General features: G+C 43.4%; 1 protein-coding gene across 3 annotated transcripts in view; it reads left to right on the top strand.

Moving 5' to 3' along the window:
- The first annotated feature begins 4,542 nt into the window (after positions 1-4,542).
- Positions 4,543-19,030, top strand: part of UPF2 (UPF2 regulator of nonsense mediated mRNA decay) — a 123,099-nt gene continuing 108,611 nt past the window's right edge. The window contains exons 1-3 of one of the 3 annotated variants that reach the window (XM_016962633.4): positions 4,543-4,682; positions 12,327-12,709; positions 18,251-19,030. In XM_016962633.4, the coding sequence (XP_016818122.1) occupies positions 12,345-12,709; positions 18,251-19,030 (1,145 nt within the window). In that variant the 5' untranslated portion in view covers positions 4,543-4,682; positions 12,327-12,344. Of the gene's footprint in view, positions 4,859-4,880; positions 5,018-12,326; positions 12,710-18,250 lie in introns of those variants that run through there. The other 2 variants (XM_016962632.4, XM_507656.8) reach the window with 2 other exon arrangements.

Below are 19,030 nucleotides of genomic sequence, written 5' to 3'. Positions count from 1 at the left end.
CTCATGTTCTTCGCTGTCCTAGTAACACAGAAGACAGCTTCCCACTTTTCCCTTCTTGAAGCACCTCTTTTCTTGGCTTTCATGACGCCACACTCTCCTGGTTTTCCCTTTCTTTATTCAGTCTCCTTTTTAGATATTTAACCTCTGTATATGGAAGTTTCTCAGGGCTTAGTCCTGGACCTTTTTCTTTTGCTGCAGTTTCTTGGGTGATCCCATCGATTCTTTTTTTTTTTTTTTTTTTGAGACAGAGTCTTGCTCTTGTTGCCCAGGCTGGAGTGCAGTGGCACCATCTCGGCTCACTGCAACCTCTGCCTTCCGGGTTCACGCCATTCTCCTGCCTCAGCCTCTGGAGTAGCGGGGACTACAGGCGTGCGCCACTATGCCTGGTTAATTTTTGTATTTTTAGTAGAGATGGGGTTTTGTCATGTTGGCCAAGCTGGTCTCAAACTCCTGACCTCAAGTGATCTGCCTTACTCGGCCTCCCAAAGTGCTGGGGTTACAGGCGTGAGCCACTGTGCCTGGCCTGAACCCATCCATTCTTATGGCTTTAAATACTATCTGTTCGGATGACTTTCAAAATTTCATCTCTAGGCTGGAGCTCTCCCCTGTGTTCCAAGTGCCCATTTGACATTTCTAGCTGCATAACGAGGAACTTCCAATTCTCCAGGTTTTAGCTAAAATTTTAAATCATTCAAGAGCCTTTTCCTGACTATAAAGCAGCCTCCCTCTTCCCTCTCTCCTGTTACTCTGCATGACGCTACCCCTTTTCCCTTTGAGCATTTATTCTAACCATCACAGTTTTTATCTGTTTATTTACGATCTACCTCCTGCATTAGATTGTAATCTCATTCATCGGACTTTCACTGCTTGCCAAGTGCTGTTCTAAGTACTTTATAAGTCTTATCATTTTATTTATTTATTTATTTATTTATTTATTTATTTATTTATTTTTTGAGAGGGAGTCTCGCTTTGTTGCCCAGGCTGGAGTGCAGTGGCGTAATTTTGGCTCACTACAACCTCCGCCTGCTGGGTTCAAGCAATTCTCCTACCTCAGTCTCCCGAGTAGTGGAGATTACAGGCGCCCGCCACCATGACCGGCCAATTTTTGTATTTTAGTAGAGGCAGGGTTTCACCATGTTGGCCAGGCTAGTCTCGAGCTCCTGACCTCAGGTGATCCGCCCGCCTTGGCCTCCCAAAATGCTGGGATTACAGGTGTCAGCCATGGCGCCCGGCCAAGCCAATATTAATTTACTTTTTTGACTAGCCACATTAAAAGCTTGAAAAATAAAACAGGTTAATCTCACATTGCTTGTGTTCTGTTTTGGTGGAATTCAGAGAAGCCAGTGTTAGTGAACTGATTTTCATCTTACAGTTCCACAAGAAATTCCAACATGATTTGGTAATAAGTACTAATACGTTTCGTATGTTTATATTTGTTTAAATGCACCCTCAATACTTACATTTCTTTTCTTTTTTTATTTTTTGAGACAGAGTTTCGCTCTTGTTGCCCAGGCTGGAGTACAATGGAGTGATCTCGGCTGCCTGCAACCTCCGCCTTCTGGGTTCAACGATTCTCCTGCCTCAGCCTCCCGAGTAGCTGGGATTACAGGCACACACCACCAAGCCTGGCTAATTTTATATTTTTAGTAGGGACAGGGTTTCACCATGTTGGCCAGGCTGGTCTCGAACTCCCGCCCTCAGGTGATCCGCCCGCCTTGGCCTCCCAGTGTTGGGATTACAAGCGTGAGCCATCACGCCCGGCCGATGCTTATATTTCATATTGAAGGGACACACCTCAACACATTTACTTTTGGAAACTGTTAAGCAGATAGAGGGAACGCTGAAAAAATTTCTACCAGAGATATACCAAGAGGTGGGTATTTTTTAAAAAGCAGCTTAAACTAGGTTAGTTAAACATCAGCTTCTAAAAGATCAAAGCTGGATTTCCTCATGGAACAGAACACTCCCAGTTCTCTGAGGTCAGTGGGCAGAGGCTGTAGTTATAGCTGGTTGGCTTCATCTGATGCATTTTTCTTTTCCTTAAACTCAGGATTTGTCCTGCTCTGTAATTGTAATCTCTTTGCCTGGCCTTTGCTTTCGTCTGTGAAGCTGCCACTAGGTAGGTTTTAAGTAGGGAGTAGTATCGTGTAGGTCTAAATAAAAACTAAATAGTTTCATTCTCTTTTTTCCCCATATAGAACAGTTCTGTCAATTGGAGCAGGCAAAAATAACAATGAACATTTTTGAGACTTTTCTCAAAAATTCATCTTGAGAATGTATTTTCAGAAAATCATGAAGTTTGAATTATTATCTGAATAAAAAAATGATGGCCTCTTCAGAGCGGGGTGTTTTTTCTAGTTAAGAGATTACAATGATATTCCCACATCAGGCTTTTGGTGGCTAGCTTGACATCTGTCTTTGGAAGTAAAATGATTGGCAGCATTCTCAATTTACGTAAAAGTTTGCGTAGAGACATAGCAGAAAGAACTTGGGTTTTTGGAGTTAGATTTGAGAATACTAGATAGCATACTTATTAGTTTTGTGATAGTAAATTCATCTGACTCTATTTTTATAAAATGGTGATTGCAATTAACTAAAATCACAAATGTGAAATAGCAAATGCTCAACAAAAAGGCCCTCCTGTTTTTTGATTTTAGGTGATTTCCTTTTAACACCTGATTAAAGACAAAGGTTGACTTGATTTAGGATGAGAAGGATTTATTATATTTATTAACAAAGAGGTAAAGCTTTTTTCTTTCTTTCTTTCTTTTTTTTTTTTTTTTTTTGAGACAGAGTCTCACTCTGTTGTCCAGTCCAGAGTGCAGTGGCGCTATCTCGGCTCACTGCAACCTCTGCTTCCCGGGTTCTAAGTGATTCTTCTGCCTCAGCCTCCCGAGTAGCTGGGATTACAGGTGCTCGCCACCACATCTGGCTAATTTTGTATTTTTAGTGGAGACTGGGTTTCACCATATTGGCGCCAGGCTGGTCTGGAACTCCTGACCTCAGGTGATCCACCAGCCTCGGCCTCCCAAAGTACTGAGATTACGGGCATGAGGCACCGCACCAGCCAGAAGTAAAGCTTCTTAAGGTAATCCCATGAAATGGGAAAAGGAAACCTTGAAGAGAAGCGTGGGTGGCTATCACCAATATGGTATTTGGGGCAGTTCTCATAATTGTTTATCAATGCTGCAGAATAGCAGTATTCATCTTTCTCTTTTTTTTTTTTTGAGACGGAGTCTCGCTCTGTCGCCCAGGCTGGAGTGCAGTGGCGCAAACTTGGCTCACTGCAAGCTCTGCCTTCCCGGTTCACGCCATTCTCCTGCTTCAGCCTCCCGAGTAGCTGGAACTACAGGCACGTGCCACCACGCCCGGCTAATTTTTTTTGTATTTTTAGTAGAGACGGGGTTTCACCGTGTTAGGCAGGATGGTCTCGAACTCCTGACCTTGTGATCCGCCCGCCTCGGCTTCCCAAAGTGCTGGGATTACAGGCGTGAGCCACCGTGCCCGGCCTTCATCTTTCTCTTTCACTATCCTTTAAATGACTGACCTATGTGTAGTGTATAAAAATATATATATTTTTAAATACAGGAAGCAGCAACACTCAGTATGAGAGGATAATTTGCGTGCTAAAAGTAAATGGGGAAGCAAACAGTAAATAGAGGCAAATGGGCAAAGGTTGAGTCATAGGGAACCTGGACTTGCCTCAAGTATTTGTGGTTGGTAGTAGTTCATTACGTGGGCTTGGACACCAGGTGGGGCCCCCTCAAGTCAAGCAAACGTCAAGACCAGTTTCGCACCCTTGCTCCTCTAGCTCCGGACCAGCCAGAGCCACCTACTCGGATCATGTTGGCAGAACCCAGTACTGTTTCGAGGCCAGATGCACCATTTCAGCAATTCAGGAGGATATAAGCAGTGTGGATAAACTGATACCCATTTTTGAAAGTCGGCCTGGGTTCGCATTCAGAAGAAATGTCGACGCTAGCCATTTTTTTTTTAAATGGGTGATTTGATAACTCAGGGAAGTCTTGCCACTGTAATTTTTAAAAGTTTGCTTGCTAGAACCAGGTACTTTCTAAGAAGTGTATGGAAAAAGCCTTGATTCTTCTTCGCCCTGGGTGGTTTTTACGTCGAACACCTAGAAGTGCTTCTGGAAATCCCCCCGCAGGACTTTCGATGTCTTTTAGGGCATTCTTAAGACTAGACCCATTCCTAAGCGACTCCCACCTCCCAAACCAGCCATATGGTTTAGTTTCTCCAGTTTCCAATTTTCAAAATCTTCAACGTCTCCCCTCGAATTAGTCCAATCAAACTTTCTCTTCTTAGACCTCTTCCTTAGGTTCGCACCAGGAAACGCCCAGGAGAATCACGTGGCCGGGCTTGTCCTTAATGGCGCTCCGTAACCCTCCCACTATTCCACCACACTTCCTCGCCTCCCGTGAGCTCCGCCCCGCCCCATTCGCGCTTCCCACCCCCATCCCCCGCGAAGCGCCTGCGCCTGCGCAGCTCCAATTCAGGCGCTTTCCCTTTCCTGGCGACCAATCCACTTCCTGCCTCGGGTCCTCGGAACACTCCACCCCTCCGCTGGGGCCCTGGTTTGAGGTGCTGGTAGTGGCTACCTTACGCATTGCCTGTCTGAAAAATTCGCTCTTCTCATCGACTGGGGAATTTGAAAGAGCCGTTAAGTGAGTGGCACTCATATGAGCCTTTGCCCCGGACCCGCCACCCCAGAGTCAAGCTGAGGGCATCGGCATGCCGCAGGGAAGACGATCAGGACTGTTTTTAATCGGGCAGTCGCGCGGATGGCCTTTTCCCTCTCGCCTCCTTCCGCCCCGCCCCCACTCTCAGCCCGGCCGCGCTGGTGAGTGGCGGGCGGGAGGGCTGGCGGGCGGAGGGAGGAGGGGGAGCTGAGGGAAGGCGGGCCCTCGGCTGCGAGATAGGTGGGGGGAGGGGAGGGGAGAGCCCGAGCGCTGGAGTTGGTGCTGGGAAACCCGGGGCTAATGTTGACAACAGGCTCGAGGTGAGTCCCGGGGATCCTCCTTCCCCTCCGCTCCAACGATCGGGAGGAAATGGGGCTGGGGGGCACCGGCCTAGACTCCTACTCCCTAGGGGACCCCAGAGGCGACTCCACACTCCAGCTCTCCGGGGTCGGCGAGCAGTGGAGGGACCGCGGGTCCGGCGTCGTTCTCCTCAGACCCCCTGTCTCCGAGGCTCCCATCAACGCGGGAGCCCCCGGGCCGGGCCATGCTTGGGGGGCGGTGGAGGAGGTGCCTACCCACATGCCTGGGCCGGGCCTCGGGGCTGGAGGCGGGGAGCCCGCGGTGGAGGGGCGAAGGTGTTCGGGGGCGTGGAGGAGAGCGAGGGGAGGTCGGGGGAAGCTCCTCGAGAGCCGGGAGGGAAGCGAGGGCGAGAAAGTGGGGAGGGCGCGTGTGTGGGAGGCTGCGGAGTGGGGAGACCGGCCGGGAAGGCTTCTGTGGCGAGGGAGTGTGGGGCGAGAAGTTGGGGTTGGGGCAGCGATGGTCCGCGAAGGTGACCGTGGATACCTGTGGGAAGGGGAGTTGTGTCGGGGAAGTGTGGTGGGTGTAGAGGTTCCTACACCACCAGAGCAGGGGTTTGTAGGAGAGGTGTGTGTAGGGGAAGGGGCTTGGGGTGTATCTGGGGATGGTGGGCATGGGCTGTTTGGTTGACTTCCTTTTAATCACATAGGCTGGTTGATTCTTCACTTTACCTTCACCTCTTCAAGGCGCCAAGCACTCTCTTCTTGCTAGGACTGTTGGACTGAGGAAGTGATCACAGGATATTTGGTCCCCAGGTTGGCAGAGCAGAGCCAGCTGGGTCCACGCTGGGGTGATCGGACCTTCAGCTCTCTTGCTCTTCTTAGAGGACTTACACGACACGAAACGATGCATCAGATCAAAGTGAAACCCTCGCTGACGCTTTATCTCATTTCCATAGTTCTTAGGTGTTCCTTAACATCGTCAGTCTCCTCATTTGTGAGCTGGTACAATTTCTAACAGTTCTTAATACGTCCTTTATACTAAGGATGTTCTTTAAAAAATAAAGTCAGAAACTGGGAGATAGTGTTCCTGTGCTGTTCTGTCCTGACAGCATTTTGAATAAGAGAATTGAAAGGTAAAACCGCATTCTCTCACTCTGGAGTGTTTTCGGAGCACTCTGATTGGGATTTCGTACATAATCCATATGGTACTTTGCAAGGGAATGTCTTTAAAAGGGAAACACCCCCTTTTGTGCCCTCTTCCCCCCAATACACTCCATTGGTACTTCTAGTATATTAGTTTTACTTTCTTTTGGAAGTTCAGAATGTATTTAGAATACCAAATAAAATATACAGTTCAAGTGACAGGACACTATTTTGGGAGCTAGGAAGGTGGTTTTAAAGCATGGTTTCCTTTTAAGGGTAGTCTGAATATAATTGTATTCAGCAAACTGATTTGTAACAGCTAATCGGATTCCAGTGAAAAGATCACGACTTTTTCTCCTCATTATCTTGAGAAAGGACCTATTTAAAATTGTATTTGGACTTGAAAAACTTTTGGAAACACTTTAGATGAAAAGTTTGGCTGTTAAAGCTTGAAGTTATTGAAATAAGAATTTTAGCATTTTATTAAATATCACTTAGTGCTCAGTTTTTTAAGTCGACATAAAACAAACGTGTATTGAGGTGAATCATGGTGTTTGTATATTTTATTCGTTTTAGTGTAGGTAGTGAAAAAGCACTGGGTAGTGAGTGTTGGTCCAGCCACGGAAACTAGCTGTATATATAATCTTGGGTAGGTGACTCTGCTGCTATCCTTGGAATGTAAAAATTGAGGATAGAAGTAGATAAAATCTAATAGTCTTTATCTGACTTTACAAATCTTTCATTGTATGCTGAACTTCTCAGTGTTCTTTGTGACAGAACATTTATTAATGCCTCCCTCATGCTAGTTACAATGCTAGAATTTTAAGAACTCTACAAGATAGATAGCAGTATATCCATCTTATTGATAAATAAGTGTACTCAGAGAAGTTGTTGCCTGATTTCTGTAGCTATCAGGCTGCAGAGTTGGGATGCAGATTTAAAATCAGTCCGACTTCCAAGCCCATGTATGTTGTTTTCACAAGTTGCATTGCTGCCTCTTCATGAACTTCTAGATTTTTGTCTTATTTTTTTTGTTTACGGAAATTTAGTTCCAAGTATACTTTGGGTGTATGCTTGTAATGTAAGGACGAAGTGGTTGAAAGGAGATACCAGTATCAGGACTTAAGGGTTTTACGGAGAATCTGTTTTATTATGTTCTAGGGTACAATCTAATCCTTTTTTTTTTGTTTTTTGTTTTTCTTGAGACGGAGTCTGGCTCTGTCGCCAGGCTGGAGTGCAGTGGCGCCATCTTGGCTCACTGCAACCTCCGCCTCCCGGGTTCAAGTGATTCTCCTGCCTCAGCCTCCTGAGTAGCTGGGACTACAGGCGTGTGCCGCCACGCCCAGCTAATTTTGGTGTTTTTAGTAGAGATGGGGTTTCACCATGTTATTGGCCAGGCTGGTTTCGAACTCTTGACCTCGTGATCTACCTGCCTCGGCCTCCCAAAGTGCTGGGATTACAGGCATGAGCCACCATGCCCAGCCCCGAGTCTAATTCTTGCATGCCTACTGCAGCTTTATTTCTTATACTAAGTACTTAAAATTTAATGAAGAAATGAATCTTATTAAAGAGTCATAAAAGTTTGGGACTTTGTTGAACTAATAAATGATGATCTTTGTGAATTTGTCAGATACTACATGAATTTCTTAATCTTTTCTTTGAAGAATTTAAGATGTTATTTTATCTTCAGAATGAGACATGATGCCAGCCACAGTGGCTCATGCCTGTAAATCCCAGAACTTTGGGAGGCCAAGGCGGGCAGATCACCTGAGGTCGGGAGTTTGAGACCAGCCTGACCAACATGGAGAAACCCCATCTCTACTAAAAATACAAAATTAGCCGGGCATGGTGGCACATGCCTGTAATCCCAGCTACTCGGGAGGCTGAGGCAGGAGAATGACTTGAACCCGGGTGGCAGAGGTTGTGGTGAGCCAAGATCGTGCCACTGCACTCCAGCCTGGCGACAGAGTGAGACTCCATCTCAAAAAAAAAAAAAAAAAAAAAAAAAAAAAGAGAGAGAGACATAATTGTAAGTTCTGATGCCATTCTTTGTAGTGTCCTGTGGTCCTGAAATGTTACTTGTTGATGCATCACATCAGAAAATGTGAAATCTATATAAACTTTTTTCACTTAATGATTAATATCCTTCAATAAGATCATGTTATTACCTTAGATATTAAATTGTCCCCATATGTTTCAGCCAGAGTCTGCTAAAAGTTAAAAACATTACATGAGAACTCCTTAACCGTTATGAAGGATTCTTTCTACTCTTGAGATTCATAATTCTGTGGGTTGCTATAGTCAGTATTTACCAGCATGTCTCCCATCTCACAATTTGGTACTCTTAGGATTCTTTGGTTCAGAGAATGGGTTCAGATTCCCATTCTGTCACCAGCTGTGCAGGCCTTGGTCAAGTTACTTGGTCAAGTCTCAGTTTACTCATTTATAAAATAGGGAAAATAATACCCACCTCATAAAGATTTTAGTATTAAATGAGATAATATACGTAAAATGTTTAGTATGGTACCATGAGTAGTGTATTAGTATTATAGTCTTTTTGAAAGTTTGCTTTCTTTAAGGGCGTGATGTTTTCACATTAAAGTTGGATATTTAATTGAAAATGTATAAGAATCAATAACTACACTTCTAGATAATAGAAATGCTGCCCGGGTATAGTGACTTATATCTGTAATCCTAGCACTTTGGAAGGCCGAGGCGGGAGGATCCCTTGAGCCCGGGAGTGTGAGACCAGCCAGGGCAACGTACTGAGACCTTGTCTCTATTTTATTAAAACAGTTTTTTTTTTAATTAAAAAAATAGATAATATAAATGCTAATGTTGTCTTGGCATAGAAATGCTTTTTCTTTTTTTGTTGTTGTTGTTGTTTTTTGTATTTTTGAGACGGAGTCTCCGTCTTTTGCCCAGACTGGAGTGCAGTGGCGCTATCTTGGCTTACTGCAGCCTCCGCCTCCCGGGTTCAAGCGATTCTCTTGCTTCAGCCTCCCGAGTAGCTGGGATTACAGGCACCCTCCACCATGCCTGGTTAATTTTTGTATATTTAGTAGAGACGGGGCTTCCACATGTTGGCCAGCCTGGTCTTGAACTCCTGACCTCAAGTGATCTGCCTGCCTTGGCTTCCCAAAGTGCTGGGATTACAGGAGTGAGCCATGGTGCCCAGCCTGCTTTTTCATATATTAAAGGTCATTTGTGTGTGTGTGTGTGTGTGTGTGTGTGTGTGTGTGTGTGTGATGGAGTCTCACTCTGTCGCCCATTCTGGAGTGCAGCGGCATGATCTCGGCTCACTGCAACCTCTGCTTTCTGGGTTCAAGCAGTTCTGCCTCAGCCTCCCCAGTAGCTGGGATTACAGGCGCCTGCTACCACGCCCAGCTAATTTTTGTATTTTCAGTAGAGATAGGGTTTCACCATGTTGGCCAGGCTGGTCTCAAACTCCTGACTTCAGGTGATCCGCCCACCTTGGCCTCCCAAATTGCTGGGATTACAGGCGTGAGCCACCGCACCCAGCCCCTAATGACGATTTTAAAAATAGGACCAATAGCTTTTTTGTTGTTGTTCTGAGTTTTACCAGTGGGGTTAACTACAGCTATTAGGTGTCACTGTCAAAATAAATGCATAGAACAAGGGAGTGGAGAGCAATGAGGGAGTAAAAGAAAAAGTAGAAGGAAAAAGGTAGTTATGAGAAGGTACAGGCTGTGGCATGTACCTGCAAAAATTAAAGTGTTTCTATTGGTCTAGGTTGCTTTCTGTGAAATTAACATTTTAATAGAGTACTGAAGTAAAGTATTTTTGTATTTAAAAAATATCAATATTACAAATGCTTTTTTTTGGTAACCTAGTTTTAAGTGCTGTAATTTAAAACCTATATTTGAAAATATTTAAGGATACTATTGCTTTTAATAAAAAAAAACGAAGGGCTGGCCGGGCACTGTGGCTCATGCTTGTAATCCTGCACTTTGGGAGGCCAAGTCAGATGGATCACTTGAGGTCAAGAATTCAAGCAGCCTGGCCAATATGGTGAAACCCATCTTTACTAACAATACAAAAATTAGCTGAGTGTGATGGCACACACTTATAATCTCAGGTACTTGGGAGGCTGAGGTGGGAGGATCACTTAAACCCGGAAGGTGGAGGTTGCAGTGAGCCGAGATCGCACCACTGCACTCCAGCCTAGGCAACAGAGCGAGACTCAAAAAAAAAAAAAAAAAAAAGAAAAACAAAAACACTAAGGCTCAAAAACACATTGGCTCATACCTGTAATCCCAGCACTTTGGGAGGCCCAGGTGGATGGATCACTTAAACTCAGGATTTCGAGACCAGCCTAGTCAACATGGGGAAATCCCATCTCTACTAAAAATACAATTACCTGGATGTGGTGTTGAGCACCTACTGTTCCAGCTACTTGGGGGGCTGAGGCAGGTGGGTCACTTGAGCCCGCGAGGTCGAGACTTCAGTGAGCTGTGATTGTGCCACTGCACTCCAGCCTGGGCGACAAAGTGAGACCCTGTTTCAAAAAGAAAACATAAAACTAAGAAATTTAGGTAATTTTCTACTTCTAAAATAGAATTTTGATTTTCTTTTTTTTCTTGAGGCGGAATTTTGTCCTTGTTGCCCAGGCTGGAGTCCAATGGCGTGATCTTGGCTCACTACAACCTCCGCCTCCCGGATTCAAGCCATTCTCCTGCCTCAGCCTCCCGAGTAGCTGGGATTACAGGCATGCGCCACCACACCCGTCTAATTTTATATTTTTAGTAGAGATGAGATTTCTCCATGTTAGTCAGGTTGGTCTCGAACTCTCGACTTCAGGTAATCCGCCTGCCTCGGCCTTCCAAAGTGCTGAGATTATAGGCATGAGCCACTGTGCTTGGCCGAATTTTGATTTTCTTATATACAACTCTTAGATAATTTAGGAGTTAAAACGTGAAACACCATGCCTAAAAGAAATTAGACAACTAGTTCTGAGTAGAGAAATATATTTTTAGAAAAGAAAAATTCAGAATTTTCCTGCAAAGTATAGTTTTTTGTTCCACAGTTACTTTCAGTTAACTATAAGCCTGTACTATAGGCCAATGCTATCCAATAGAACTTTCTGTAGAAATGTTCTGTATCTGCCCTGCTGTGTATGGAAGCCATTAGTCACATGTGGAATTGAGCACTTGAAATACAGATACTGACTGAAGAACTGAATTTCAAATTTTATTTAATTTTAATTAATTTACATTTAAGTAACCACATATGACTAGTGCAGCAGTTTTTGGGTGATAATTTTTTCTCCGACGGATATTTAGCAATGTCTGGAGTTATATTTGGTTGTCAAAATGAGGGAGGAGCTACTTGTATGCACTGCATAGCAGGCAGGGACACTGCTAAACCTCCTACAGAGCACATGGTGACCCCTTCCCTCTAAAACCAAAGGAGTATTTTGCCCAAACTGTCAATGGTGCTGAACTTTAGAAACCCTGGGCTAATAGCTACTCTGTATTGACAGATATAGCACAGAACATATGGATTTTAGGTTCATGTTTATTTATAAATTAACTTCAACTAATACAGATGAAGAAGTTAAAAGTCTAGTTTAATTTGAGATAGTTAACAGTTTTTGTATCTGAAAGTTTGATGATAAGGTTAGAGCAATGAAGTGAGATTCATGAGTCCGCTGTTCTGTTTTGTCCGTTGACATATAGGAGGCAAGGGCTTGTTTTTGTTTCCTTTTTCAGCTGAAATACTGACATTGAATATTATATGAAATAGTGAACCGCCATCTTTCATGGTTGTCAAATGCTAGGGTTAAAGCTGACTCAAAATGTTCACAGATATATTCTGAAGTATTTACAATTAAATGACATATTGTTTTGGAGTTGATAGTGGCTGAATCTGAGTGATGGGTATGTGGAGGTTCCTTATATTATGCTCTCTACTTTTGTCTGGGCTTGGATTTTTCCTTATAAAAAGTAAAAAACAAGTACTTAGACATAGGCCTAACTAATAATGATAGGATGTGGAATGTGATGAATAACTTATTTTGTAACAGAAATAGTATTCATTTTACATGCCTTTATTTACTCTTTTACAATTGCCAAGTTGCATTAATATGTTCTGTTTAAAAAAATAGTGTGATATCATTTTAAAAAGTCGCTGCATCTATGGTACTGACATTCTTTCCCTCTTACAGATTGTCCTGGGTCACATAATGCCAGCTGAGCGTAAAAAGCCAGCAAGTATGGAAGAAAAAGACTCTTTACCAAACAACAAGGAAAAAGACTGCAGTGAAAGGCGGACAGTGAGCAGCAAGGAGAGGCCAAAAGACGATATCAAGCTCACTGCCAAGAAGGAGGTCAGCAAGGCCCCTGAAGACAAGAAGAAGAGACTGGAAGATGATAAGAGAAAAAAGGAAGACAAGGAACGCAAGAAAAAAGATGAAGAAAAGGTGAAGGCAGAGGAAGAATCAAAGAAAAAAGAAGAGGAAGAAAAAAAGAAACATCAAGAGGAAGAGAGAAAGAAGCAAGAAGAGCAGGCCAAACGTCAGCAAGAAGAAGAAGCAGCTGCTCAGATGAAGTAAGGCAGTTGATTGTATTTATTGATGTGAGGGAATGGGAAGATTGGAATATTTTGGGAAAAAAACATTATTTGAAATATAGTGTCCTGGGTGCAGCTCTTTAAGAATTGGGAGTATCTTAATTTACTTGTTCTGTTAGTTTCACTGACTAGAGGCATGCTTAAGGTGTGTTAATTATTCAAATTAAATAATAGTAATAATCTTTAATGAGTACTGTTTTGAGGTCCTGGGTAATCTTTTATTTATTTATTTATTTATTTATTTTGAGACGGAATTTTGCTCAGTCGCCCAGACTGGAGTGCAGTGGCACCATCTCGGCTCACTCCAACCTCCACCTCCTGGGTTCAAGTGATTCTCCTGCCTCAGCCTCCCGAGTAGCTGGGATTACAGGCACCTGCCATCATGCCCAGCTAATTTTTGTATTTTTGTAGAGATGGCGTTTCACCATGTTGGCCAGGCTGGTCTTGAGCTCCTGACCTCAGGTGATCCGCCCGCCTCAGCCTCCCCAAAGTGCTGGGATTACAGGTGTGAGCCACCGCGCCTGGCTGTTTATTTTTTAAAGACTTTTTTTCATACAAAATTAGTCAGGCATGGTGGCGCATGCCTGTAGTCCCAGTTACTCAGGAGGCTGAAGTAGGAGAATCGCTTGAACCTAGCAGGTGGAGGTTGCAGTGAGCCAAGACTGTGCCACTGCACTCCTGCCTGGGCAACAGAGCAAGACTGCATCTCAAAAATAAAATAAAATAAAATAAAAACTTTTTTTCATGGTATGATAGTACTCCATTTTTTTAAAAAATTGAAAACCTTCAGTTGGCTGATGTTTGTTGAGTTCTTATCTATCAGGCATTGTACAGAATATATTAGCATCTATCCTTAGGACAATCCCAGTGAAGTAAGTTTTATGATCCTCATTTTACAGATTAACAAAATGAAGCTTAAGGAGGGTAAGTTGCTTAAGGTCACAGCAAATAGTAGAACTGTTGGGATTTAAAGCTAGGTTGGTCTGACTTTAAAACTTTCGACTATTCATTAAGCACAATTCCACAATGCCTTCCATTCTTATCTTTATTTAAATCTGTTTTTAAGCTTGTAAATCTGTGCAAGTAAATAATAAACTAGTGAAAAATGTAGTTCTTATAGGAGAAACACCAGAGATGCATCAGCAGTGACTACTGTTGAATAGCATAAGCTCTTCTCTAAATATAAAACTTATTAGGCCGGGCATGGTGGTTCACGCCTGTAAACCCAGCCCTTTGGGAGGCTGAGGCAGGAGGATTGGTTGAGCTCAGGAGTTCAAGACCAGCCTGGGCAATATAGTGAGACCCTGTCTCTATGAAGAAAAATAAGGGAAAGCATAAATATATAACTTATTTATTTTTTAACTAAAAAAGTTTTTTTTAATTTAAGAGGGCAACTTACCCTTTTTAAGCTTCATTTTATTGATCTCTAAAATGAGGCTTGTAGAATTTAACTTCATTGGTACTGTCTTAAGGATATTTGCTAATATATTTTGTACAGTGCCTGGTAACATAACAAGAGCTCAACAAACTCCAGCCAGGCTGGAGTGTAGTGGTACAATGCCAGCTCACGGCAGCCTTGACCTCCCAGGCTCAAGCCATCCTCCCACCACATCCTCCTTGGTAGCGGGAACTACAGGTGCATGCCACCACACCTGGGTATTTTTGTACTTTTTGTAGATAGAGTTTCACCATGTTGCCCAGGCTAGTCTTGAACTCTTGGACTCAAGAAGTCCTCCTGCCTCAGCCTCCCAAAGTGTTGAGATTACGGGCATGAGCCACCATGCCTGGCCTAAAAAGTCGTTTTTTGGAAACGGTGTCTTTCTTTTTTTTCTAAGTTAGTCTGTAATTGCTGAGCTCAAGCGATCCTCCCACTACAGCCTCCCTAGTAGCTGGGACTACAGATGTACACTACTTTGCGTGGCCAAATACATAATTTAAAAAGCTTTTTGCAAGCACGATTTTGTATAGATCTCTAGAACAGCCACCTTTCTTCTCAGAGTTGTTCTTTAGGGCTTCTACTTTCTTCCCATTTTTGGGGGGGTGATGGTGGCATTGCTGTTGTTACTCAGGCTGGAGTGCAGTGGCTATTCTCAGGTTCCATCATAACGTACTGCAGTCTCCAACTCCTGGGCTCAAGTGATTCCTCCTGCCTCCTGAGTAGCTGTCATTACAGGCTCGTGCCACCACCCCTGGCCAGGACCTCTTTTAATAAGGAACAGAACCCTTAGGTCTGCAAAGCTATAGTAGTGCCTAGTTTTGGAATATTCAGAACCATGATTCTTAAGAGATTCTTTTTTTTTTTTTTTTTTTTGAGACAGGGTCTTACTCTGTCACCCAGGCTGGAGTGCAGTGGCCTGGTCTTGGCTCACTGCGATCTCTGCCTTCTGGGCTCAAGCGATCCTCCCGCCTCAGCCTCTTGAGTAGCTGGGACTACAGATGCATACCACCATACTTGGCTAATTTTTGTATTTTTTGTAGAGACGGGGTTTTCTGTGTTGCCCAGGCTGGTCTTGAACTCCTGAGCTCCTGGGAAAATTTCAGATATATGCAAAAATAGAATAGTATAGTGAACTAGTCCCCCATCTACCTAGCATCAATAATTACACACTTTTTCCCCCTGGAGTATTGTAGAGCATCATAGCATTTACCCATAAAAACTTCGATATATAAGTGTTTTCAATGCAGCTGAAAATTGAGTTATTTAATGTATGTACATTCTTTTCTTTTCTTTCTTTTTTTTTTTTTGAGACAGAGTTGTTTCACTCTTGTTGTCCAGGCTGGAATGCAATGGCGCGATCTCGGCTCACCGTAACCTCCACCTCCCAGGTTCAAGCCATTCTCCTGGCTCAGCCTCCCGAGTAGCTGGGATTACAGGCATGTGCCACCATGCCTGGCTAATTTTTGTATTTTTAGTAGAGACAGTGTTTCTCCATGTTGGTCAGGCTGATCTCGAACTCCTGACCTCAGGTGATCCACCCGTTTTGGCCTCCCAAAGTGCTGGGATTACAGGCGTGAGCCACGGCACCCAGCCTTGTACATACTTTCTTAAAATGTACTTTCACTGCTCATTTTGTATTTGTGTGTTGCTGGGAGACTTCAAAGAGATACTCAACTGTCCATGTTCTCAGTGATAGAGGCCACCTTTCTGTTAATATATTGTAGCTTTTAATGGAAAAATCAAATAATTATCTTATAACTCAGGGGTGATTATCTCAGAAAGACGAAAATGTACTTTTTTAGAGATTTATAGATATGCGTATAATTTTTTGAGACAGGGCTCACTCTGTCACCCAGGCTGGAGAGCTATGGTGTGATCATGACTCACTGCAGCTTCGACCTCCTGGGCTCAAGCGATCCCCCCATCTCAGCCTCCCAAGTAACTGGGACTACAGGCATGTGCCACCATGTCCAGCTAATTTTTAAAATTTTTTTGTAGAGATTGGGTCTTACTGTGTTGCCCATTCTGGTCTTAACTCCTGGGCTCTTCCCACCTCAGCTTCACAAAGTGGAGATTTAAGTTATGTGTTTTGTTATCTCAAAAACTTCAATAAACTTCAAAATCAGATTGTTGCCCCTCACTCGTGCCTATTTTATTACTTCTGCAATTTAAACTTGTTCTGTCTTTTTAGTGGAAAAATAGGTATATTTGGTTTTGGTTATTCTTTTCAGTATAAACTGAGTCTACTAGGTTTTTATTAAGTTTCTTATTTGATAGTTGTCTTCTGGTTCCTTTCCAAATTTTCTAAATCACTTGAATTTTTAAGAGCCCAAACATAGCAAGGTACTTTGTTAAAGGTTTGGCTAATGTGCTGAGGATGGAAAAACAATATCTAACATTGCAAAACTTTTTTTTTTTTTTTTTTTTTTTTTGAGACGGAGTCTTGCTCTTTTGCCCAGGCCGGACTGCAGTGGCACTATATCGGCTCACTGCAAGCTCCGCCTCCCAGGTTCATGCCATTCTCCTGCCTCAGCCTCCTGAGTAGCTGGGATTACAGGTGCCTGCCACTGCGCCCGGCTAATTTTTTGTATTTTTAGTAGAGATGGGGTTTCACTGTGTTAGCCAAGATGGTCTCGATCTCCTAACCTCGTGATCTGCCCGCCTCGGCCTCCCAAAGTGCTGGGATTACAGGCGTGAGCCACCGTGCCTGGCCTTTTTTTTTGAGACAGAGTCTTGCTCTGTCACACAGGTTGGAGTGCAGTGGCATGATCTTGGCTCACGGCAACCTGCGCCTCCCGGGTTCAAGCGATTCTGCTGCCTCAGCCTCCCGAGTAGCTGGGACTACAGGCGCGTGCAACCATGCCCTGCTAATTTTTTGTTATTTTTAGTAGAGATGGCGTTTCACCATGTTAGTCAGGATGGTGTCGATCTCCTGACCTCGTGATCTGCCTGCCTCGGCCTCCCAAAGTGCTGGGATTACAGGCGTGAGCCACTGCCCAGGCCTCAAAACATTTTTAATGCATTCTTTTATAGTGCTAATTATTATTATTATTATTATTATTTTTTTTGAGGCAGAGTCTCGCTCTGTTGCCCAGGTTGGAGTGCAGTTGGGAGATCTTGGCTTACTGCAGCATCAGTCTCCGACTCCCAGGTTTAAGCAATTCTCCTGCCTCAGCTTCCCAAGTAGCTGAGATTACAGGTGCCCACCACCACGACTGGCTGATTTTTGTATTTTTAGTAGAGACGGGGTTTCACCATGTTGGCCAAGCTGGTCTCGAACCCCTGACCTTAGGTGATCCACCCGACTCCCAAAGTGCTGGGAGCCACCACACCTGGTTTTGTAGTGCTAATTCTTTAAATAATTCTTTGTGTATAATTGTTTTTTTTTTCTCTTTGCCCATTGCTTTTATTTGTTTCACATTTTACATCCTTCCCAAACATACTATATTTTTCATAGTAGCATTATATGTCTTACCTAGTTAGCTTGCCAGTTGGCAGAATGATTTTTAATTTTAATCTAGTGTCAGTATCCTCTGCTCTATGACATTTGTTATCGACCTCCAGTACTGAGCTTCTCATTAAGATAATACTTGTTATCGTTAGTCGTTAGTAAAATGTCTTTGTGTGTTTTTTTTTTTTTTTTTTTTTTGAGACGGAGTCTTGCTCTGTCGCCCAGACTAGAGTGCAGTGGCACGTTCTTGGCTCATTGCAACCTCTGCCTCTTGGGTTTAAGCGTTGTGCCTCAGCCTCCTGAATAGCTGGGACTACAGGTGAGCGCCATCACGCCCAGCTAATTTTTGTATTTTTAGTAGAGGTGGGGTTTCACCATATTGGCCAGGCTGGCCTTGAACTCCTGACCTCAGGTGATCTGTCTGCTTTGGCCTTCCAAAGTGCTGGGATTACAGGCATGAGCCACCATGCCTGGCCAGTAAAATGTCTTTAAAAGTAGTGAAAGGCCTTTTGAATCTTGTGGATTGTTATACTTAGATAATTTTTTTCATTGGCTTTTTACTCTTAGGGGATTTGTGTATAACGCTTCAAAATGTAGAGAGTATTTTATTTATTTGTTTGTTTTTATATAGAGAAAAAGAAGAATCGGTTCAGCTTCATCAGGAAGCTTGGGAACGACATCATTTAAGAAAGGAACTTCGTAGCAAAAACCAAAATGCTCCGGACAGCCGACCAGAGGAAAACTTCTTCAGCCGCCTTGACTCAAGTTTGAAGAAAAATACTGCTTTTGTCAAGAAACTAAAAACTATTACAGAACAACAGAGAGACTCCTTGTCCCACGATTTTAATGGCCTAAATTTAAGCAAATACATTGCAGAAGCTGTAGCTTCCATCGTGGAAGCAAAACTAAAAATCTCTGATGTGAACTGTGCTGTGCACCTCTGCTCTCTCTTTCACCAGCGTTATGCTGACTTTGCCCCATCACTTCTTCAGGTCTGGAAAAAACATTTTGAAGCAAGGAAAGAGGAGAAAACACCTAACATCACCAAGTTAAGAACTGATTTGCGTTTTATTGCAGAATTGACAATAGTTGGGATTTTCACTGACAAGGAAGGTCTTTCCTTAATCTATGAACAGCTAAAAAATATTATTAATGCTGATCGGGAGTCCCACACTCATGTCTCTGTAGTGATTAGTTTCTGTCGACATTGTGGAGATGATATTGCTGGACTTGTACCAAGGAAAGTAAAGAGTGCTGCAGAGAAGTTTAATTTGAGTTTTCCTCCTAGTGAGATAATTAGTCCAGAGAAACAACAGCCCTTCCAGAATCTTTTAAAAGAGTACTTTACGTCTTTGACCAAACACCTGAAAAGGGACCACAGGGAGCTCCAGAATACTGAGAGACAAAACAG

The sequence above is a fragment of the Pan troglodytes genome, chromosome 8 (genome assembly GCF_028858775.2).
Source record: "Pan troglodytes isolate AG18354 chromosome 8, NHGRI_mPanTro3-v2.0_pri, whole genome shotgun sequence".
Taxonomy (NCBI): Eukaryota; Metazoa; Chordata; class Mammalia; order Primates; family Hominidae; genus Pan; species Pan troglodytes.
The sequence above is the reverse complement of the archived record's forward strand: the minus strand, read 5'-3'. Positions and strand labels throughout refer to the sequence as shown.